Source organism: Chelonia mydas, chromosome 1 (assembly GCF_015237465.2).
Source record: "Chelonia mydas isolate rCheMyd1 chromosome 1, rCheMyd1.pri.v2, whole genome shotgun sequence".
In the NCBI taxonomy this organism is placed as follows: Eukaryota; Metazoa; Chordata; order Testudines; family Cheloniidae; genus Chelonia; species Chelonia mydas.
The window spans coordinates 293,768,756-293,792,585 of record NC_057849.1 but is presented as its reverse complement, the minus strand read 5'-3'; the positions used below and the strand labels follow the sequence as shown (position 1 = coordinate 293,792,585).

At 44.2% G+C, this 23,830-nt stretch overlaps 1 protein-coding gene and 1 long non-coding RNA gene across 3 annotated transcripts in view; one reads left to right on the top strand and one right to left on the bottom strand.

The window, feature by feature from the left end:
- YAF2 (YY1 associated factor 2) overlaps nucleotides 1-344 on the bottom strand; it is a 47,638-nt gene extending 47,294 nt beyond the window's left edge. Inside the window, exon 1 of the mRNA XM_037888059.2 lies at nucleotides 148-344. Coding sequence (XP_037743987.1) covers nucleotides 148-173 — 26 coding nt within the window. The 5' untranslated portion in view covers nucleotides 174-344. The remainder of the gene's footprint in view (nucleotides 1-147) is intronic.
- On the top strand, nucleotides 324-17,651 carry LOC114019967. 2 transcript variants are annotated; one of them, XR_005223661.2, is made up of 7 exons: nucleotides 324-464; nucleotides 1,330-1,559; nucleotides 2,700-2,825; nucleotides 5,445-5,570; nucleotides 5,955-6,026; nucleotides 7,383-7,577; nucleotides 17,197-17,651. It is a non-coding gene; the product is annotated as an uncharacterized LOC114019967 (long non-coding RNA). The 2 variants fall into 2 exon arrangements; XR_005223662.2 differs by lacking the exons at nucleotides 5,445-5,570; nucleotides 17,197-17,651 and having other exon boundaries at nucleotides 7,383-8,381.
- The last annotated feature ends 6,179 nt before the right edge of the window (nucleotides 17,652-23,830 follow it).

Below are 23,830 nucleotides of genomic sequence, written 5' to 3'. Positions count from 1 at the left end.
GGCCGCCATGGCCGCTGCACGGCGGAGCCGGCTCGCCGCCGCTGCCTCCGCTGCTGCTGCTCCCGGCGCAGGGTCGGGCCCGGCCAGGAGGCGCCGCTAATCCAGGGCGCGGGCGCTGCCGGCGCCAGGCCCCCGCGCCGCCCTTACCTGGTCGGGCTCTTCTTGTCTCCCATGCCGGCTGCAGACGCGACCCCGGCCCGGCCCTTTGTGTGTTTGTAAATAAGGAGGAGCGCGGGGGGGGGAGGCCCTGGCTCGAGCGGGGAGGAGGAGCCGCCGCCGCAACCTCCAGCTGTCGGGGAAACTCCGGCTCCCGCTGCCGCCCGCCGCCCCCTCCTCCCTCACGTGTCCCCCCGCCGCCAACCAGCGGCCGCCCGCAGCCCTCCGCGCCCCAGGCCGCGTGAGGCGGCAGGTTCGCATCTGCTGGCGGCGCCGGCCGGCCGGAGGGGCGCGGGGACGCGGCTGCGGTGAGCGGGCGGCAGCCAGGGGAAGCGGCCGGGGAGCTGAGGCGACTAGGGCAGCCCGGGTCCCTCACCCCACACGGCGCTGGCTGTCGGGGTCGCCCTGTCACGGCCAGCGCCCGGGAGGCAGGCGGTAGGGAGATGGGAACTCGTGCGGGTGCTGGGCCAGCGGGTTGGGGGTCCCCGCTCCGCAGGGAGTTGGTGTTGGGGTCCCCTGGGCCATTGTGTTGTCTCCTGCGCCTGTAACAGCTTGCCTAACAGCACATGGCAAGCAAGCTGCCAGGCGGGCTGAGAGACAGAGCCCCTTTCCAGCGATGACATATGTATTTCGTATAGGCCCTGCGTGTTTTGATGTATTACAGATGCAGCCTGCATGGGCTGAAATACATGACAGAACCATTTTCCTATTACATGTACATCAATGTCATCTCACCTAGGATGATATGCAAATTACACACAATGCACACCCAGTCCTCACAAAGCCAGGACTGATCCAGAAAACCTCTCCCTTTCATCTCTTCAAACAACACCGCTTCCTGTGAGCCAGAGACATGGCCTCATTTATCAGCTCCAGAATGGATAACTATAATTCCCTGAATATAAATATGAACAATACTAAGGTTGCAGGTAGTACAGAATGAGACAACCCACTTTCTCCACGGGTTAGGCCACATCAGCACTGGCTCTCGGTCCACTTTCACTGCCAGTTCAAGGCCTTGGGCATGCTCTTCATGGGTGGGGTGTAATAAAGAGAAGGAAAATGTAGGCAGAAAATTGAGAAGAATCTACTAATAGTGAGCTGTATTATACTAAAAGATTGTCCTATTTTAAACGGTTAAGTGAATTTCATCCTATTTGAATAACATTACAGAGAGAAGAAATACTATTTTTTGCATACCTTGGTACCCTATAGAGGCACAGGAAACCACCAATGACATACGCCTACCTTTGATGTAACCACATCTAAAATATTGTTGGTTTGTGACACAGGACAGAGTGACTTTTGAAAGATGGATTCATGCTCCACGTAGTAGCACTCAGCAGCATTGCTCAACCTAGGAGGCAGGAAGGAGAAACTTGTTCAGAGTGAGCAAGCTTCAGGTAAGTCCTGAGTTTGGGACAGTAATAGGACATTACAGAAATGTACTGCGAGGGAATATCTCTAGATTCCTAGGTGAACTTTATTCCCTTCTTCCCTGCAAAATGCAGCCACCTGGGGGCACCTTGTCCACTCACAGGATTTTTTTCAAATGACATCCTTAACACCAAAAATCCCTGTAGCCGGTCAATCTGATCCCCAGCTGGCCTAGTGGTCAGGCAGCAGCTCCACAGTTCTCATTAGTCTTGTTCATTCTGGAGGAGGCACTGCCAAATCATATTCAAAGGGCCTCAGACCCTTCTGTCCTTTCTACTCCCCCTGGGGTTCTGGCACAGCAAAGGGGAGTAGGAGCAATACAGAGGGACCCAGGCCCCCCACTCCACCGGGTCCAAATCAAGGGCTCTAAAGTGGTATTGCAGGGTCCAGACCACTCGTTGGTCCACCCCAAGTTACACTTTTCCCTGGGTCAGTTGCTACTGGACCGTGGCTCTTTCATCTGGGGCATGGTCACAGTCATAGTAGTATCAGCTTAGTCTGCCAGGGGAACAATATTCCATTCTTTGGGGCCTCTTATGGGTTTCCAACTCCAAGAATAGAGGAATATGAATCACTGCTTGCAGACTGGCCTTATCAATGCTGTAGTCACTCTTCCACAGCTCCAGGCTTTAAATCTCGCTTCCTGGTGCAGCCTATAACTCCTTTTCCCCCTTCCTCTGGGCTACCAGTGCCCTTTTAACTGTCCCTCCACCTGGAGCATGCCCTGCAGCTGCTACGGGGTGGGGGTCTTCCTAACCCAGTAAGTACTGCCTTATGCCTTGCTCTGGTTTAGTGGGGAGTCTGTAAACCCCATCCCACACCCTCCTCCCTCAGCTCCAGAGTCACTGCATGAACTTGTATTGAGTTTTCCTGCCTCCACCAGTCTCGTGAAAAGAAGTCTGCATTTTTTATACTCTGTGCCAGCTTGATGAAGTACTGTTTAGTGGTATGGTTGCAGAGACAAATACAACCACATCACTCTGGCGTTATGGTCCTTCAGGAACTGTAGCCATCATAGGGGACAGTCACCAGCTGGAATGGGTGGCCCCATAGGTAATAGCATAGGGCATATATAGACCATTTTACCATTAGGGCCTCCTTCTCAGTCTCCAAGGAAGCAACTTCCTGGGGGAACAACTTCCTACTGATGTTGAAGACAAGAGGTTCCACTACTACCACTTCTTGTGACAGTACAGCCCCAAGGCTGACATCAGATGCATCCATTAAGTGTGGTATGTAACTATCATTTAAATCAGCTTCTTTACCAGATGACTGGAGGATAGCTAATGTGACACCATTTTTTAAAAAAGGCTCCAGAGGTGAACCTGGCAATTACAGGCCAGTAAGCCTAACTTCAGTACTAGACAAATTGGTTGAAACTGTAGTAAAGAACAGAATTATCAGACTTATTGATAAAAACAATTTGTTGGGGAAGAGTCAGCATGGCTTTTGTAAAGGGAAATCATGCCTCACCAATCTAGTCAAATTCTTTGAGGGGGTCAGCAAACATGTAGACAAGGGTAATCCAGGGGATATAGTGTACTTAGACCTTCAGAAAGCCTTTGACAAGTAAGCAATCATGGGATAAGATGGAAGGTCTTCTCATGGATCCGTAACTGGTTAAAAGACAGAAAACAAAGGGTAGGAATAAATTATCAGTTTTCACAGTGGTAAGAGGTAAATAGTGGTGTCCCCCAGAGTTCTGTACTGGGACCAGTGCTATTCAACGTATTCAGAAATGATTTGGAAAAAGGAGTAAACAGTGAGGTGGCAAAATTTGCAGATGATACAAAATTATTTGACATAGTTAAGTGCAAAGCAGACTGTGAAGAGTTACAAAGGGATCTCGCAAAACTGGGTGACTGGGCCATAAAATGAAAGATGAAATTCAATGTTTGTAAATGCAAAGTAATGCACATTGGAAAACAATCCCAACTGTACTTACAAAATGATGGGGTGTAAATTAACTGTTACCTCTCAAGAAAGAGATCTTGGAGTTATCGTGGATAGTTTTCTGAAAATATCTGCTCAGTTTGCAGCAGCAGTCACCAAAAAGAAACCCAGAATGTTTGGAACCAATAGGAAAGGGACAGATAATAAAACAGAAAATATCATAATCCCTCTGTATAAATCCATGGAATACTGTGTGCAATTCTGGTCACCCATCTCAAAAAAGATATATTAGAATTGGAAAAGGTACAGAGAAGGGCAACAAAAGAGTATGGGACAGCTTCCATACAAGGAGAGATTAAAAAGCCTGGGACTTTTCATCTCGGAAAAGAGATGACTTTGTTATGGAGAAAGTGAATAAGGAAGTGTTATTTACTCTTTTACATAGCACAAGAACCAGGGGTCACCCAATGAAATCAATAGCAGCAGATTTAAAACAAACAAAAGGAAGTCTTCACACAGTGCACAGTAAACCTGTGGAACTCATTGCCTGGGGATGTTATGAAGGCCAAAACTATAACAGGGCTCAAAAAAGAACTAGATAAGTTTATGAAGGATAGGTCCATCAATGGCTATTAGCCAAGATGGTCAGGGAGGCAACCCCATGCTGAGTATCCCTAGCGTCCATTTGCCAGAAGCTGGGAGTGGACGATAGGGGATGGATCACTCGATGACTGCCTGTTCTGTTCATTCCCTCAGAAGCATCTGGCATTGGCCACTGTCGGAAGACAGGATACTGGGCTAGATGGACCACTGGTCTGACCCAGTATGGCCATTCTTATGTTCATTTACAAAATAAAAGGCTTCAAGATGTCAGGGTGAAACAAAATGGGTTCCTGGATCAGTCATTCTTTTAATATCTGGAAGGTTTTGCCAAAGGCTTCAGTCCAATGGGTCTTCCTTGGTGTGGCATCTTTCACCAGTTATGTTAAAGAGTTGGTGATCATGGCAAAGTCGGGGATGAACCACCTATAATATTGTGCCAGACCCAGGAAGCTGCACACCTGTTTCTTTGTAGAGGGGATAGTGCATTCTGACAAGGCCTTAATCTTTCCCACCAAAAGGCGTAACTATTCCCCACCCACAGTATATCCCAGGTAGTTCACTTGTTGGTCAATCGACATTTAGCGGGGTTCACTTTCAGTCCAGCTTCCTGGAACACCTGTAGGACTGGTGTGAGGTGTTTCATGTGGTCGTCCCCGGTTTCACTACAAATGACAATATCATCAATATAAGTGACTGCATACTGTCTGGGTAGTCATAACACTTTTTCAAATAACCGCTGGAATGTAGCAGCAGCCCCATGCAGCCCAAAGGGCATGGTTTTAAACTGGAATAAGCCCAGGGGTATATAGAAGGGGCAGCCTTCTCCTGGGATTTAGGGGTGGGGGATCTGCCAGTATCACTTGGTCAAATCAAGGGTGGAAATATATACCTGGTATCCCCAACTTCTCCAGATCTGAGGCATGGGATAGGTATCCAACTTGGAAACTGCATTCACTTTTTGAAAGTCAGTGCAGAATTGTGTTGAACCATCTGGCTTGGGCACAAGTAGGATCAGACTTCACCACTTGTGTGACTTTTCGATGACCGCTAGCGTCAACAAGTTCTGCTGTTCTTGCTGCACTGTCTCCCACATTTTCCTGGGTAATGGTTGCACAGTTTCCCACACTTTTTGTCTGGGTTCAGTTTCTATATTGTGCAACACCAAGTGAGTCTGACCTGGGTTTGCCAAAAACACAGAAAGGAAACTTGTGTATCTGCTGCTCCCATTTAAGTCATAACCCTTCTCCAGTCAGCACTGTATCTGGATTGGGAACTGTTATAGCCTGGGAGCCAAGCTCAGGGTCAGGAGGGAACAGAGTGATGAGGACTCTCTCTTGCTCTTTCCACACTTTCAGCAGGTTAGTGTGATATATCTGAGTATTCTCTCTCTTTCCCGGTTGGTGAACTTCATAATCTACAGTTCTGTCCCAAATCACTACTTCAAAGGGACCTTGCCAATGGCCAACAACTTGGATTTGGAGGTAGGTAACAAAAGCGACACTTGGGCCCCAGTTGGAATTCGCAGATATAGGCCTCTTTATTATAGGTCCGCTCTTGGTCAAGTTGCGCCTTCAACATGTTTCCTTTGCAAATTCACCGCAGCCCTGAGCCCCTGCACAGGGCTTAATAGGCAGTAGACCAAATTCTTTGGTCAGTGTAAATGGACTTCATTGAAATTACTACAGATTTACACCAGTGTACATGAGATCAGAATTTGGCCTGTGTGTATTATCTTGGAAATGTCAAGAAAAACAGGGGAGTATAGAGGACTTATGTATCAGGAGGGGAGAAGGATCTTTGAACTGCACTGTTCTTTTTAATTAATGTAATGCAATTAATTAACTAATTAAGCAACCTTTTTACAGGAAAGACTTATGGAAGTGATAACTTCTTTAGAAGAGTACACTCTGAGGACTACAAGAAACAAGCACCAATGTGTACGGTACCATAAGATCTCATACCAATTATTTATTGTATATAGCACGGGTGGCCAACCTGTGGCTCCGAAGCCACATGCAGCTCTTCAGAAGTTAATATACGGTTCTTTGTATAGGCACCGACTCTGGGGCTGGAGCTACAGGCGCCAACTTTCCAATGTGCTGGGGGGTGCTCACTGCTCAACGCCTGGCTCTGCCACAGGCCCTACCCTCACTCGACCCCTTCCTGCTCCTCCCCCGTCCTCCAAAAGCCTCCTGCACGCCATGAAACAGCTGATCGGGAGGGAGGGGAAGGCACCAGTGGGCGGGAGGCGCTGGGAGCCTGGGTGGGAGAGGGGGAGAGCTGATGGGGGGCTGCTGCCGTATTACTGTGGCTCTTTGGCAATGTACATTGATAAATTCTTGCTCCTTCTCAGGCTCAGTTTGGCCACCCCTGGTATATAGGATCAGATCTTCCCCTCCCAGTATAAAACCCATGGGAGGGAGCTCTGGAGGAGGAAGTCTCCATGAAAATCTCTTTACAGAGCTCCTGTCCCCATATCATCCCAGAGGGGAGAGAAGGAAAAGTTTAATTAAGGTGAGGCACTCAGGAATGATGTTAGTAGATCACTCTTTATTTCTTGGCCCCAGTCACCCGATCTGAGTCGGGACTTTGAAAGTTTCCCGATCCCCCACATAGCAGGTGTCAATAACCATGAATATTGTTATGCTTTCCCTTTTCCTTTTTTAAATTAAATCAAAATAAAATATAATATCAAGCAAAAACAACCACACACTAATATAGCCAATGAATAACACACACAATGGAGAGATCTATGATGATGGTCAAGATAGACAATTGGAAGCTCTTTAATAAATGAGAGGATGATTCTGCTTTACTGGATGCCTCACCACTACTGCTGTTTGTTCTATAAAAATCTGATAAACTCACCTTTTTTCTTCCTTACATCCTTTCCCACTGGTTATACTTTTATTGTTGATAAGTGTAATATTTCAATTGACTGTTTTATAGAACCTGTTTATTATGGGTTTTTTTTTTCAAAATGAAAGAAAGAGAGCAAGGGGGATTTTTAATTAATGTGGAGTGCACCCTCAGGCTCTGCCTGTAGGTACAGTACACTGTATACAGTGAGCCCATGGCATTGACAGGTGGGCTGGAGCTGTGAGAAGGAGAAACCTCTCAAGGGGCCTGTCAGTCATATTAGATCAGGCTTGAGTCACTCTGTTAGATGATGGTTCAAAGAGAAGCAGTTAGTAAAGTCTAGATGACCCAGTAGAATTGCATTTTAAAGACCATTTTCACATTGCAAGAAGTGTCCAGAAAATAGTAAATAATAATAATACTGACCTCTACAGATTTTCACTCTTGGAACTCTCAAGTTGAACACTGCGAGCTGGCTCCTTCAGTATGGTGTAGCGGCGTTGCACTATCTTGCTCGTGTTTTTTTGGCTACAAAACCTGCGCAAAAGGCCCCTGGAGGATGCAAGTTTAACCCTGCAATGGCATACAGCTGACAGGGGCTCATACGTAACACCTCTTTCTTGTTGCTGGTGAGCAGGAAAAGGGGATGTGGTTACTGAAAAGGAGGAGTGATGAAGACACACCTACACAACACCGATCTTGAATTAGAGGTTTAACCTTTTGCAGCTTCTACAGATTGGTGTAAATTAGAACAACCATCAGAATGCTCTAATGCTGTAGGGGAGGGGGATATAAGCATGAAAGGGGGTCAATTTATGAATTTGTCAGGGTGCTGAAATCTGACAACCTAAGTTTGTCAATATATAATAGAATCCGGTAGGATAACCCCGTTTTATTGAGCCAAAGAGGTTTTAGCTTACTATTTTTAACTCTGGTTTCTTTTCAGGTCAACTTTTAACTTGAATAGTATTTTTCAAGTCAGAACTCCTGCTTATTCTTAACTAACCAACAATTTATTAATTCATCCAGAACCACATTAATATACAATCAACAGTTCACCACTCAAATGTAGACACAACCAATTGTGTGTACCACACACACAATACAGTCTTGCTAGCAATCATCATAGACTAGAGCTGAGGCTCAGCGGTTGTATCCAGGAATAATACAATTTACCAAGATTTCTTATTACATTTACTTATGATAATAAATTCTCAATTCCTAACACATTTATCACATTTCCAAGGATCCACTGATCTTGAAGGCATCTTTTAAGAGTGTGGTACTCCTCTTTGACTGGATTGGCGCAGAAGAGAACGGTTTAGAATATTAAAAGTAGGGCTGTCAATCGCAATTAACACACGCAATTAACTCAAAAAATGAATCATGATTAAAAAAATTAATCATGATTAATCATAGTTTTAATAGCACTGTTAAACAATAAAATACCAATTGAAATTTATTAAATATTTTTGGATTTTTTTCTACATTTTCAAATATATTGATTTCAATTACAACACAATACAACATGTACAGTGCTCACTTTATATTATTTTTTATTACAAATATTTGCACTGGAAAAATGATAAACAAAAGAAATAGTATTTTTCAATTCACCTTATACAAGTACTGTATTGCAATCTCTTTATTGTGAAAGTGCAACTTACAAATGTAGATTTTTTTTTTTACTTAACTGCACTCAAAAACAAAACAATATAAAACTTTAAAGCCTACAAGTCCATTCAGTCCTACTTGTTCAGCCAATCACTAAGACAAACAAGTTTGTTTACATTTACAGGAGATAATGCTGCCCACTTCTTATTTACAATGTCACCTGAAAATGAAAACAGGCATTCGCATGACACTTTTGTAGCCAGCGTTGCAATGTATTTACGTGCCAGATACACTAAACATTTGCATGCCCCTTCATGCTTGGCCACCATTCTAGACGACATGTTTCCATGCTGATGACACTTGTTAAAAAATTAAATGTGTTAATTACATTTGTGACTGAACTCCTTGGGGGACAATAGTATGTCTCCTGCTCTGTTCTACCGCATTCTACCATATATTTCATGTTATAGCAGTCTCAGATGATGACCCAGCAGGTTATTCAATTAAGAACACTTTCGCTGCAGATTTGACAAAATGCAAAGAAAGTACCAATGTGAGATTTCTAAAGATATCTACAGGACTTGAACCAAGGTTTAAGAATCTGAAGTGCCTTCCAAAATCTGATCAGGATGAGGTGTGGACCATGCTTTTAGAAGTCTCAAAAGAGCAACACTCGGATGCAGAAACTACAGAATCTGAACCACCAAAAAAGGAAATCAACCTTCTGCTGGTGGCATCTGTCTCAGATAATGAAAATGAACATGCATCGGTCCGCACTGCTTTGGATTGTTATCGAGCAGAACCCATCAACAGCATGGACGTATGTCCTTCGGAATGGTGGTTGGAGCATGAAGGGACATATGAATCATTAATGCATCTGGCACAAAAATATCTTGCAACGCCGGCTACAACAGTGCCATGTGAATGCCTGGTCTCACTTTCAGGTCACACTGGAAACAAGAAGCGGGCAGCATTATCTCCTGCTAATGTAAACAAAGTTTTCAAGTGATTGGCTGAACAAGAAGTAGGACTGAGTGGGCTTGTAGACTCCAAAGTTTTACATTGTTTTATTTTTGAATGCAGTTATTTTTTGTACATAATTCTACAGTTGTAAGTTTAACTTTCACAATAAAGAGATTGTATTACAGTACTTGTATGAGGTGAATTGAAAAATACTAATTATTTTGTTTTTTACATTGCAAATATTTGTAATAAAAAATAAAGATAAAGTGAGCACTGTACACGTTGTAGACTATGGAAAGGTATTAGAGCAGTGGTGAGCAACCTGCGGCCCACGACCACGCGTGGTCCGTCAGGGCAATTCACTGGCGGCTGTGAGATAGTTTGTTTACATTGACCATCCACAGGCACGGCCGCCCGCCCGCAGTTCCCAGTGGCCACGGTTCGCCGTTCCCAGCCTCTGGGAGCTACGAGAAGTGTCGCGGGCCACAGTGATGTGCTGGCCGCTGCTTCCCGCAGCTCCCATTGGCCAGGAACGGTGAACCGTGGCCAGAGGGAGCTGCAGGTAGCTGTGCTTGTGTACAGTCAATGTAAACAAACTGCCGCAGGCAGATTACCCTCATGGGCCGCGCCTGCGTGCCGCAGGTTGCCCACCACTGTGTTAGAGTGTCACAGCTAAATAAAAGGTGGAACAGATTGTTTAGCATAACATGTTGTTAGAGAGCATTCAAGGTGAAGTGGGCAGTTGACACCTCTGCAATCATAGGATGAAGGAGGATTAGTGGGTTATAGACTGTAGTAATGAGATATAGATTCAATGTCTTTATTCAGTCCATGCTTTTTAGTGTTTAATAAAGTTATGAATTTAAGCTTCCAGACTCATCTTTTGAAAAAGTGTTGTGCAGGTTTCCTTTTGGCCATATATGGAGTGACCATTTTGTGAAAAGCATTCACCCACAGGTGATAGCTTGTTTTTGTCTTTTCTCATTTTTCTGTGTGAGTTCGTTAGAGAGAGTAGTGATTGTCTCATTTCACCCACATAGTTGTTATTGGGGCATTTAATGCACCAGATGAGGTACATCATATATATTGTGATAGGCAAGTGTAGGACTCATGAATCTTGAAAGGTGAGTTGTGGAGGTACGGATATTGTAACGGCAGATATATGTCTGCAAGTTTTCATCTGTTGTTCTGGCAGGGTGTGGTGCTGCTTTGAGTTGGTGGGTCCTGGTCTGTGTGGACTTTGTTTCTGATGATGAGCTTGGAGAGATTGGGGGTTGTTTGAAGCCCAAAAGAGGGGGTTCAGGAAAGATATCTTTCAGGATCTGTTCCACATCTAGTATGCGTTGTAGTTGTTTAATGATACCCTATATGGGCTCCAGTTTGGGGTGCACAGTTCCTCACTTTTTAAATATATGCTGCTATTATTATAATACCGTAGTAAAAAGATTCCAAATAAATGCAGTGATTATTTCTCTAGTGTAATACATTTAAAGAAAAAACATCATATAAATTGATTTATTTGTTGACAAAAGCTATATCTCATATCAATAGGCAGCAGCCCTTTAGCCACACCTGTGACATCAACGTACAGTAAATGAGCAAGAGTCTCAACTGGTGTGAAACCAGCATACCGCCACTAAAGTCAATTGTCCTGCACAGATTAAAACCATCTGAGAATCTGGCCCTATGAGACTGGGAGTAGAAGATCACAAATTATGTAGTGGATGTATTAAAAATGCAGCTTTCAGTGGCAGAAAATGATTGATTGACTTTGTATTCATTTGCTAACCTCAGGAGGTCAAATATAACAGAGGATATAGAGTTTAGAAGTTTAAAATGGGTGCATATTCTAACAGCTATTTTCTGTCTGGATTTAAGTCTTAAGAATTTGCCTGGGATACTAGCCAGAACAGCTTTGCAACAGAACCAAACAGATAGAATTAAAGCATGAATCATTATCTCTCTGGTCTGCCAAACTGGGATTTATTCAAGTAGTATTTTTAAGATAGAACACAATATCTATCTATCATGATAATTTGATGGTATGCCTGTGTCTGAAAGCTAACAATCCCTTAATTTCAAATGGTGTTATGGGAAAGTCATAAATTCACGGTCAGATACACACTAGGGTTTCAAAGATGAGGTTTGATTGAAGGGGTTCAAAATCATAATACTTTCTGTTGTTTAAGTTTATGTACTGGCTGAACATTTGCCAAGATAAAATATTATTCTGACAGATTTGAATGCAGAAGTGTATAAAAAGGGATATCGTATCATTTTCTTACAAGGCAGGGTAAATATGCAATTCCAGAAATCCAAGCAGAGAGGCCATATCTAAAATTGCAGCCATAATAAATGATTCAAACAGCATTTGGAATTCTTGCGGTTTGAAGCCTGTTTTGCAGATATGATGAAAACAACTGAAAGACTAGTCCTGAAAGCCCAGTACAGGGTTGTAAGGTATTATTTTCATTACTACTCGGATTATTGATAGACTAATCTTCAAAAGCAAGTCTACTTAATCTATAATCTTTGAAGCTATAGAATCCTTTGTATACCACAGTAACTATCATTCTTCCAGTGTTAATTTTAGACGCTGTAGCAATCAAAGGATGAAAAAGCTTCAAAGAGTAACAAGACATAATTTGAAGTACAATTTACCATGCTGGTAAGGGACCAACCAGTGGGAATTTTTATTTGACTGGACTGGGACAAGCCATGGACAAATAGCAGTCTTCAATCATCAGATTACCTTCATATGCACGGCTAATTCCAGATCTGAATATATGGTTCTGTAAACTAAACAGCCTGTAATTGGCAGTAAATTGCCAGCTTTCATCAACACGAAGGAAAAAGGCTAATGCTCCTCAGACAGAATAGAAGTTTTCTCTCTAAGACTAGCCTTGCAACAGATTTATATCACTGTAGGAGAGGTGAAAATATTTTGTTGTCCATTGATAAAAGTATAGAAGACTTCAGAAACAAACCGACAATGCTCCTTATAAATTAATACAGTTCTAAACTGACACTCCAAATGCCAGGGTTAAAATACATCAGACTTAAATGTTTGAATATTTGTTCCCTTTTTGGTCTCTTGAATACTGTATTGTCCATCTAACATTGGACATTCAGTTAATCCGTGACAGATTTGATCCACTATGTGAAAAAAGAGATATGTGGTTTTTAAGACAGCTAGCAGTGCTAACTTAGATTGGATGCAAGTCGTCCTTTCAAAAGATGCTGGGACTTTGAGATTGGGGATCTATGTCTGAGGTGAAGGTTATCAAACTTTGGTGCCAAAAGTGAGGTGTCTAAATCCATATATAGGCACATACATAACTGTCCTGATTTTCAAATAACTTTGCACCTTTATATCATCCCCATATATATTAAATACATATATTCCCAGACCCCAAAAAATGTGTGTTAAGGTTGATAGTAGGTTTCTGTAATTTAAAGGTAAAAAACATTAGAATGATGTAATTATCCACAGAACAAGCATTATAAACCCAAGAAATTCAGAGTTAAAGTTAAACTTAAAAAAATACAAACATGTTAAAGTTTGGAAATGCACAGTGAAGGCACAAAGACAACCTTAACCCTATAATAATGCCATGAGGAAAATGAAAAAAAGAGAGAAAACTATCCATAAAAACCAGTTTAATGTAATCTGGAACCACAAACTCTTAGATGCATTAAACATAATTGTATAGTTATTTCATGGTGTTGTTACTGAGCACAATCAAGATTGTTTGAGTGCCTCAATTGTACATTTCCGTACTTTAGCATGTTTAGGTTTAATTTAATTTTAACTTGAACTCTGAATGTTTGGGGTTTGTAATGCTTATTTGGGGGATAATTCATCATTCATGCTTAATTTAATTACTGAAATGTGCTCTCAATCTTAATTCCAATTTAACACAGATTTTTGTCTGAGAATTTCTTTTATTTTAAAAAAGTATTTAAAATGTTATATGTGAACATTGCACAAGAAACCCAAAGAGAATGCCATCATGATATTGCTCATGAGTTGAAGATATGTAGTATCATCCTTAGATGGTATTTTTTTACATTTTAACTTTTCAAGATAGATTCACCAGTACGCTCTGGCTGCTTTGTGCCAGTCCAGAACAGTAGAAAGCAGCCAGAGCACACTGGCTAGTGAGATCAGGTTTATAGCCACTTTGCATCACTGGAGAAGCACAAAGCAGCTATAGAGAACTCATGAATCTGGCCCTTAATTTAGTAGCATGCAGCCCTGGAATTTTTTGAGAGCAGACACATATGGGACCAATCCAGTGACAACTGTGGGCCAAGTAATCTGTCAATGAGAATTATTAACATATGTACAGTCCCCTCATGCCACTGACTCATTTTTTCCAATAAAACTAAAGCATGCAAATTAACTGGAGAGGAAGCATGATGGTTAGTTAAGTTACATCTTGTGTCACAATGGCACTTAAGAATTACCTGAACTATTGACCTGGCTCTGTTTATTACCTATAAATCATAACAATTTTACAAAATAATCCTGAATAACCTAACTCAATTACTACCTAATTTCTTCATATGTAGTCTACACACAAGATTTCAAGAGTTTTAACTCTATGGAAAGTTTGAAATGTCAGTGTTTTTCCATTATTGAGATCATTCAGAACAAAAAAGGTCTGAGAAGTGATAAATTTCTAGTTGGACCCATTTAAAATTTAAAGTTAGCTCATAAACTTACTAAAAGATTTAATTGTAAATTGTCACAAATAAATTCTGTACTCAGAGTATGTGCTGTATCCTTCATCCATAACAAAGAGGTTGAATCCTTGCTTTAAGTGTAAAATTCAGATCAGTCTGTGACTGACACCTGTGACTGACTCGGCTACAACTACACTGCATACATCTATAATGATATACACACACCACATACAGCTGAGTACTATAAGCACTTATTACTTACGATACACCCTGTCTGTAAATATGACACAATAAGCACATGAAATGAGAGCATTATCTATATTCCCAGTTTTAGAACAGATTGGAGTACTAAGCATGGTCAAGACGATCTCTCACAGCACACAGCCATTTCAATTCAAAAGCCTCAAGGAGGATCTTGGAAGAACTATTTCTGGTCAGTCCAATCAGTGTCTTGGATATGCTGATAAATGGCCCAACCACACAAAAACCCCAAATTCAGAAGTAACCTTGAAATTTCTTTTCCACTGTTATCAGAGATTGGCAGGGCTACAAATCTAATGTTTTTTATATAAAGAGCAAAGGAACAGCAGGGACACCTTATGATAACGTGAACATGCTTCAACAGTACCAGTACAATGGGAAAGCCAGGGAGTTAAAAGAAGGAGACTATCAGTTCCATAGGTAGGCTGGTTGCAATTCTCCCTTATTGTTTGCTGTTTGATTTTATTTTTAATTGGCAAGGAAAGGAGGACATGTTCTGATGTCAGGAACCTTCCAAAAGTCAAGAGCTGGTGTATATAAAGTAGCTTAGCGTAGTCTGTCTTGGGAGATCTACAAAGTGCAAAAGAACATAGTGGCACTCAGCAAATACATTTAAGTAGCAATGAAACAATGTAGGCAAGGCAACAATGTGCACATAGCTGTATTTGACCCTATACATTTTTTTTTTTTTAAATACCAGTAAGTCTTGCAAATGAAATTAACCAATTTGTGCAGGAAAATGTGAGTGCTCCCAAATTTTTGTGTATGAACTCCGGCCTCTCCTCTCTGAAATGCTGGGCTTGATTCTGATCTCACAATGATATAAATCAATTAATTTCAATGAAGGCAGTTTAGTTACCCTATTGCAAAATGGGTGCAAATGATCTGATAAGATGACCGTGGGCCTTTATGTTTCTCAGAGAAAATTGCAACAGAAATCTCAGTGCCATGGTGAGTACATCCTATAAGTCCTCTTACGGAGATAGAAAAAAACAGTTGTAAAAGAGATCAGATTGTAAAACTATTTGAAGGCAATGCCTCCCAGCTGTGCTAGTGTCACTATGCGGGGGAAGTAATCCTAAATCTGGAGTAGCCAGACACGGGAAGATCACCCCAACATGAGGAAATTCTCTGGTAATCCCCACCCCCAGAGGCTGGAACACGGAGTGCTGCCAGGAGGAAATAAGCATGGCTAGGTTTTCATGTACACCAGTAATTCCCAGATGCCTTGGACCAGTGGTTCTCAAAGCCAGTCTGCTGCTTGTTCAGGGAAAGCCCCTGGTGGGCCAGGCCGGTTTATTTACCTGCCGCATCCGCAGGTTCGGCCGATTGCGGCTCTCACTGGCCGCAGTTCGCCATTCCAGGCCAATGGGGGCTGCGGGAAGGGCGGCCAGCACATCCCTCAGCCTGCGCCGCTTTCTGCAGCCCCCATTGGCCTGGAGTGGCAAACCGTGGCCAGTGGGAGCTGCGATCGGCAGAACTTGCGAATGCGGCAGGTAAACAAACCGGCCCGGCCCGCTGGGGCTTTCCCTGAACAAGCAGTGGACCGGCTTTGAGAACCACTGCCTTAGACCCTTGCGACCCTTGGCATATGGAGTAAATTAGAGCGGCTTTCATAACCTTCAATCCACAGGAGCTTCAGCAGCTTACACTAGAAGTGAATATGCCCCCAGACCTAATTCCTTCTGCATTTCAACCTGCTTCCAGACTGTGTTCACAATACTGTAGTCTAACTTCTATTTTGAGTACAATTTTTGGCCAAATTCTGCTGGCAGTTTCATCACTATAAATCCAGAGTAACTGTATTAAGGTCAATGGAGCTACTCTGTATTTGCAGAGGTTAAAGTGAATGCAGACTTTAGCACTTAAATTTTGTTGTTGTTGGTTTGTTGGTTCCCCCGCCCCCTTTCCTTGCTTCGGTAATAAAGGGGACAGATGGAATCCCAGCTTTTCTGAGAGCTACTGCAAAGAAGAAACCTTCTGTGGGAGTGCAAAAATAAGTTAGAGGACAATTTGTAATTTATTGCTGCACTGTTGAATCTAGAGTAATTTTGTCAATTGGTAGAGGCTGAAGAGACTGGGAAGGATGCTGTGCTAATACCGGAAGATCACTAGAAAGCAATTCAAATATCAAATTGATTAGTTCCCACAAAAACTCACGGGTGTATGAATAATAGAAAAATTGTTATTTTTGTCTGTAATATTAAACCAGGTATGGATTAAGTTGCATTAAAAATAAATACATTTGCAACTTTCCTGGTTAGAAACCTGTGTTAATGGATGGAAATACAACATTAAGAATTATTTATTACCTTAGAAAGCATTCTGATGCAATTTTAGCATTTTGTGGTCTTTCCTAATGGGTTAGTGTTAACTGTAGAGCCTATTTGGGGTTGCAAAAAATAGCCACAGTATTAATAGGTGCCAACTGTGAAGATAAACCACTGACAGTTTCTTAAAAATACCACTATTCTTTCACACTGATTTTATGTAAAGCTAACGAGAAAAACAGCAGTACTTCAGTCTGCTTTTCTGCAGTACATAACTGATGAAGTAGGAGGTTTAGTAGTATAAAGTATTTTCCATCATAGACATTCTATGACAGCAGTAATAATCAGTCTTTTTTGTTATGTTTGTTGGGGAAGTGATAAATTGTACAGTGTCCTGTGTCGATTCTGTAACTTCATTCGAGAAATTTTATTTCTTGTGTTTTATTTCCAGGTACTTTCACTCAGGCAAATTCTTTGGGATGGGTTTTTTTCAGAAGAGCTCAAAGAGACTAAGAAAGAGCTGATAGCTCCGTTATGTACATAACAAATCTATTATATAAAAATATAACTTGACTATCCAGAAGGAAGTTGGATGTGAAGCCCTGCTAGGCTACCAGGAGTTTAAAGTTGAGCTGTATATATCATTTTAAAAGTAATTTCTGCTGGATTGTCAAAAAAGTCATGAGTCTAACCTATGATCAAGAATTATTAAAAATCTTCTCACAGGTAATATACAGGCAGTGGTGGATTAGCCACTGGGCCCATGCCCAAGGGCCCCAGCCAAGTGGAGGGCCCTGACAAAATGGCCCCCCGCTCTGCCCGTCCAGTGCTCCTGCCAGGAAGTGGGGTTTGGGCTTGCCCCGCTTTGCCTGCACGCTTGGTGCACCTGCTGGGGAGCGGGATCAGGATGCGGGGGCTTGCCCCGCTCCCCAACAGGAGTACCAGGTGGGAAGAGTGGGGCAAGCCCCCGGACCCCGACCCCATTTCCCCAGCAGGAATGCCAAAGAGAGGGGGGGTTGGGGGAGGGGGACTGGAGGCAGAAGGGGTGGGGAAGGATCCCTACTTGCTCTGGTCCAGGGCCCCACAAAACCATAATCTGCCTCTGTATACAGGTAAACATGATTTTTGTAGATTATTATTTTTTCCACACCACACATGTAAATGGTGTTGTATAGACATATGACATGATCCCTGCCACAGGAAGATTGTATTCTAAGGCCCTAATGTTGCAAGGAGCTCTGTATGGGTACAGAGGTCTCCTTCCTTGAAGCTCCTTGCAAGATAGGGGCCTACGTTAAATAAAACTGAAAAATGGGAGAGATAACAAAGGTGATGGGGTATGAAAAGGAAGACCATTTGACAATACTGTATTGATTTATCAGAATAAAGCATGTCTCCAAAATGTAATTTATTTACATGAAGTATTACTCATTCCTCTGATGGATAGCTTCACTATTTTATTACTATAAAGGGAGCTGAGAGCAAACCCTGTATTTAGGTTACCTAATATTTTCTATTATAAAGGATCTTTTCTTTGAGAAGCTCTCACACCTCCATTGCTTGCAGCAGGCCTTTGGTATGCATCAGGGGGAATGCCCTCAGGCTAGGAAATTGCCTTTTCTTCCTTACTTGAAGTTCTGTTCAGCTTTCGCAGAAACAAGCTGTAAAAAATTGCCATCTCCCTTCTCTCACTTGTGTTCCTCAATTACATTTAACTTTTACCTTACTACCTTAAAATAAACTAGAAACTTAGATACAAAGAAACTAAATTGAAAAAAAAAGTTATTTTAGCTTGTAGAATCAAACACTCAAAATTGCCAGTAGGAAATGCCAGTATTATACAAAAGAAAACCGGCTTGAGCCCCTCCTCCAGTAATCTGGGAAAACTAAACACTACCTCTGGGCGCCCCTAAGAGGCAATACTGCCCCACTCACAAGCACTGAAACTACAACAAAACCTTTTATTAAACGGGAAAAGGGGATGCACCATTAATTTGGGAGAACGCCACAACCACAATTCAAAAGCATGTGACCATAGGCAAACACCCACCCCACAGTTTTGTTGGGCAGTATCCTTTGCCTCGCTGCCTCACGTTGCAGTGTGAAAGTCTGACAAACAAATATCCCTTACCACGCCACTCCTTTCTCCCTCTGCCGCACCCCACTCACAGTGGGCTGCCCCCTTGTATGGGGAGAGGAATCCATGCTATCAGAACTCCGTTCCAGTTTTTGAAATGCCAAAACATTTGTCAAAATCTCCCAGGGCATGAAGGACAGAGGCCATAACAGGGACCCGAAGCAATGCCGCATGAAACTTAAGGAGCTGAGACAAGCCTACCAGAAAACCAGAGAGGCAAACGGCCGCTCCGGGTCAGAGCCCCAAACATGCCGCTTCTATGATGAGCTGCATGGCATTTTAGGGGGTTCAGCCACCACTACCCCAGCCGTGTTGTTTGACTCCTTCAATGAAGATGGAAGCAACACAGATGCAGGTTTTGGGGACGAGGAAGATGATGATGATGAAGTTGTAGATAGCTCACAGCAAGCAAGCGGAGAAACCGGTTTTCCTGACAGCCAGGAACTGTTTCTCACCCTGGACCTGGAGCCAGTACCCCCCAAACCCACCCAAGGCTGCCTCCTGGACCCGCCAGGCAGGGAAGAGACCTCTGGTGAGTGTACCTTTTAAAATACTATACATAGTTTAAAAGCAAGCATGTTTAATGATTAATTTGCCCTGGCATTTGCGGCTCTCCTGGATGTACTCCCAAAGCCTTTGCAAAAGGTTTCTGGGGAGGGCAGCCTTATTCCGTCCACCATGGTAGGACACTTTACCACACCAGGCCAGTAGCATGTACTCGGAAATCATTGTAGAACAAAGCACTGCAGTGTATGTTTGCTGGCATTCAAACAACATCCGTTCTTTATCTCTCTTTGTTATCCTCAGGAGAGTGATATCATTCATGGTCACCTGGTTGAAATAGGGTGCTTTTCTTAAGGGGACATTCAGAGGTGCCCTTTCCTGCTGGGCTGTTTGCCTGTGGCTGAACAGAAATGTTCCCCGCTGTTAGCCACGGGGAGAGGTGAGGGGCTAGCTACGTGGTGGGGGGAGACAAAATGCGACCTTGGAACAAAAGTACATGTGCTGTGTATGTAATGTTAACAGCAAGGTTTACCGTGAAAGATTGTAGCCATTGTTCTAGAAAATGTGTCTTTTTAAATACCACTGTCTCTTTTTTTTTCTCCACCAGCTGCATGTGTTTCAAGGATCACAGGATCTTCTCCTTCCCAGAGGCTAGTGAAGATTAGAAGGCGAAAAAAAGACACTCGTAATGAAATGTTCTCTGAGCTCATGCTCTCCTCCCACACAGACAGAGTACAGACGAATGCATGGAGGCAGACAATGTCAGAGTGCAGGAAAGCACAAAATGACTGGGAGGAGAGGTGGCGGGCTGAAGAGAGTAAGTGGCGGGCTGAAGAGAGGGCTGAAGCTGAAAGGTGGCGGCAGCATGATGAGAGGAGACAGGATTCAATGCTGAGGCTGCTGGAGGATCAAACTAATGCACTCCAGCGTATGGTTGAGCTGCAGGAAAGGCAGCAGGAGCACAGACCGCCGCTACAGCCCCTGTGTAACCAACCGCACTCCTCCCCAAGTTCCATGGCCTCCTCACCCAGACGCCCAAGAATGCTGTGGGGGGGCCTCCGGTCACCCCGCCACTCCCCGCCAGAGGATTGCCCAAGCAACAGAAGGCTGGCATTCAATAAGTTTTAAAGTTTTAAACTTTTAAAGTGCTGTGTGGCCTTGTCCTTCCCTCCTCCAGCACCTCTCCTGGTGCTTCTCCACCACCCCTCCTGGGCTATCTTGGTAGTTATCCCCCTATTTGTGTGATGAATGAATAAAGAATGGATGAATGTGAAGCAACAATGACTTTATTGCCTCTGCAAGTGGTGATCGAAGGGAGGAGGGGAGGGTCGTTAGCTTACAGGGAAGTAGAGTGAACCAAGGGGCGGGGGGTTTCATCAAGGAGAAACAAACAGAACTTTCACACCGTAGCCTGTCCAGTCATGAAGCTGGTTTTCAAAGCTTCTCTGATGCGCACCGCATCCTCCTGTGCTCTTCTAACCGCCCTGGTGTCTGGCTGTGCGTAACCAGCAGCCAGGCGATTTGCCTCAACCTCCCACCCCGCCATAAACATCTCCCCCTTACTCTCACAGATATTATGGAGCGCACAGCAAGCAGTAATAACAGTGGGAATATTGGTTTCGCTGAGGTCTAACCGAGTCAGTAAACTGCGCCAGCGTGCTTTTAAACGTCCAAATGCACATTCTACCACCATTCTGCACTTGCTCAGCCTGTAGTTGAACAGCTCCTGACTACTGTCCACGCTGCCTGTGTATGGCTTCATGAGCCATGGCATTAAGGGGTAGGCTGGGTCCCCAAGGGTAACTATAGGCATTTCAACATCCCCAACAGTTATTTTCTGGTCTGGGAATAAAGTCCCTTCCTGCAGCTTTTGAAACAGACCAGAGTTCCTGAAGATGCGAGCGTCATGTACCTTTCCCGGCCATCCCATACTGATGTTGTGAAACGTCCCTTGTGATCCACCAGTGCTTGCAGCACTGTTGAAAAGTACCCCTTGCGGTTTATGTACTGCCCGGCTTGGTGCTCCGGTGCCAAGATAGGGATAGGGGTTCCATCTATGACCCCACCACAGTTAGGGAATCCCATTGCAGCAAAGCCATCCACTATGACCTGCACATTTCCCAGGGTCACTACCCTTGATATCAGCAGATCTTTGATTGCGTTGGCTACTTGCACCACAGCAGCCCCCACAGTAGATTTGCCCAAATTGATTCCTGACTGACCGGTAGCTGTCTGGCGTTACAAGTTTCCACAGGGCTATTGCCACTCACTTCTCAACTGTGAGGGCTGCTCTCATCTTGGTATTCTTGCGCCTCAGGGCAGGGGAAACCAAGACACAAAGTTCCATGAAAGTGCCCTTACGCATGCGAAAGTTTCACAACCACTGGGAATCGTCCCAGACCTACAACACTATGCGGTCCCACCAGTCTGTGCTTGTTTCCCGAGCCCAGAATCGGCGTTCCACCGCATGAACCTGCCCCATTAGCACCATGATGCCCACATTGCCAGGGCCCGTGCTTTGAGAGAAGTCTGTGTCCATGTCCTCATCACTCACGTCACCGCAGTGACGTTGCCTACTCGCCCGGTATCGCTTTGCCAGGTTCTGGTGCTGCATATACTGCTGGATAATGCGCGTGGTGTTTAATGTGCTCCTAATTGCCAAAGTGATCTGAGCGGGCTCCATGCTTGCCGTGGTATGGCGTCTGCACAGAAAAAAGGTGCGGAACGATTGTCTGCCGTTGCCCTGATGGAAGGAGGGGCGACTGACGACATGGCTTACAGGGTTGGCTTACAGGGAATTAAAATCAACAAAGGGGGTGGCTTTGCGAGAAACTGAATGGCCCCCTCAAGGATAGAACTCAAAACCTCAAGGACAGAACTCAAAACTGGGTTTAGCAGGCTGTTGATTTCACAGAAGGAGGGAGGAGAAAATGAATACAAAACAAATCTGGTCTATTTCTTGTTTTGAGCCACTGCATCTATCTTTGTACATCTTGCTGGCAGCAAACTGTGCAGTATTACCGCTAGCCATCATCAACACCTGGGTGCTCGGCAGAAGATGGTGCAGTATGACGACTAGCCATCATCTTCTGCTAGCTGCAGGTTAAAAGACAGTGCACTGCCGGTAGGACTCAATCGCCACGAGACGAAACAAGGGAAATGACCTGGCTGAGTCACTCCCATGTTTGCCCAGGCACCCAGTTAAAAGAGCACGCAGGACTACGTCAATGACGGCTACCAGTCATACTGCACTGTCTGCTGCCAAAAGGCAGTGAACTGCTGCTGTGTAGCAATGCAGTACCACGTCTGCCAGCACCCAGGAGACATACGGTGATGGTTAGCTGAGCGGGCTCCATGCTTGCCGTGGTATGGCGTCTGCACAGGTAACTCAAGAAAAAAGGCGCAAAATGATTGTCTGCCCTTGCTTTCACGGAGGGAGGGAGGGAACGGGGGCCTGACGATATGTACCCAGAACCACCCGCGATAATGTTTCAGCCCCATCAGGCACTGGGATTTCTACCCAGAATTCAAATGGGCGGCGGAGACTGCGGGAAGTGTGGGATAGCCACCCACAGTGCAACGCACCAGAAGTCGACGGTTGCCTCAGTACTGTGGACACACTCCGCCAACTACATGCACTTAGAGCATTTGTGTGGGGGGACACACACAATCGACTGTATAAAAATGCTTTCTACAAAACCAACTTCTATAAATTCGACCTAATTTTGTAGTGTAGACATACCCTAAGGCTCAGTCCCTAGACCTGCTCAGCAGTGATATCAGGTCAGGGAATCACCAACCAGAAACAAGAACTCTCAGTTGAGTCTAATCAGCTCTGTCTTTAAATGCTAGAGAGGGGCAGGTCAAATGGTGTCTAAGGTCTTGTCTACATGTGCAAGTTTCTGCGCAGTAAAGCAGCTTTCTGCGCTGTAACTCCCGAGGTGTACACAACTGTGCAATTGTAGTGCTCTACAAAAAAACACCCCGATGAGAGGGGTACAGCTTTGTGCACTAGGGCTACAGCACCGCAGTGCCAGTGTAGACACTCTGGTCTATTACAGTGCTGCGATTGGCCTCCAGGAGGTGTCCCACAATGCCTGTTCTCACCTCTCTGGCCATCAGTTTGAACTCTACTCCCTGCCCTCAGGTGACCAACCGTCATCCTCACCCCATACAGTCCTTTGCAAATTTGAAAGTCCCCTTCCTGCTTGCTCAGTGATGGGTGCAGTGGTCTCAGCGCATCTTTCCAGGTGGCCATGCCTGCTCCATGCACTAGGCGATCCCCTGCTTGAAGCAATGCCAAGCTGCTGGACCTCATCGGTATTTGGGGAGAGGAGGCTGTCCAGTCCTACCTACGCTCCAGCCGTAGGAATTATGATACCTACTGACAGATTTCACGATGTATGATAGAAAGGGGCCATGACCGGGACACACTGCAGTGTAG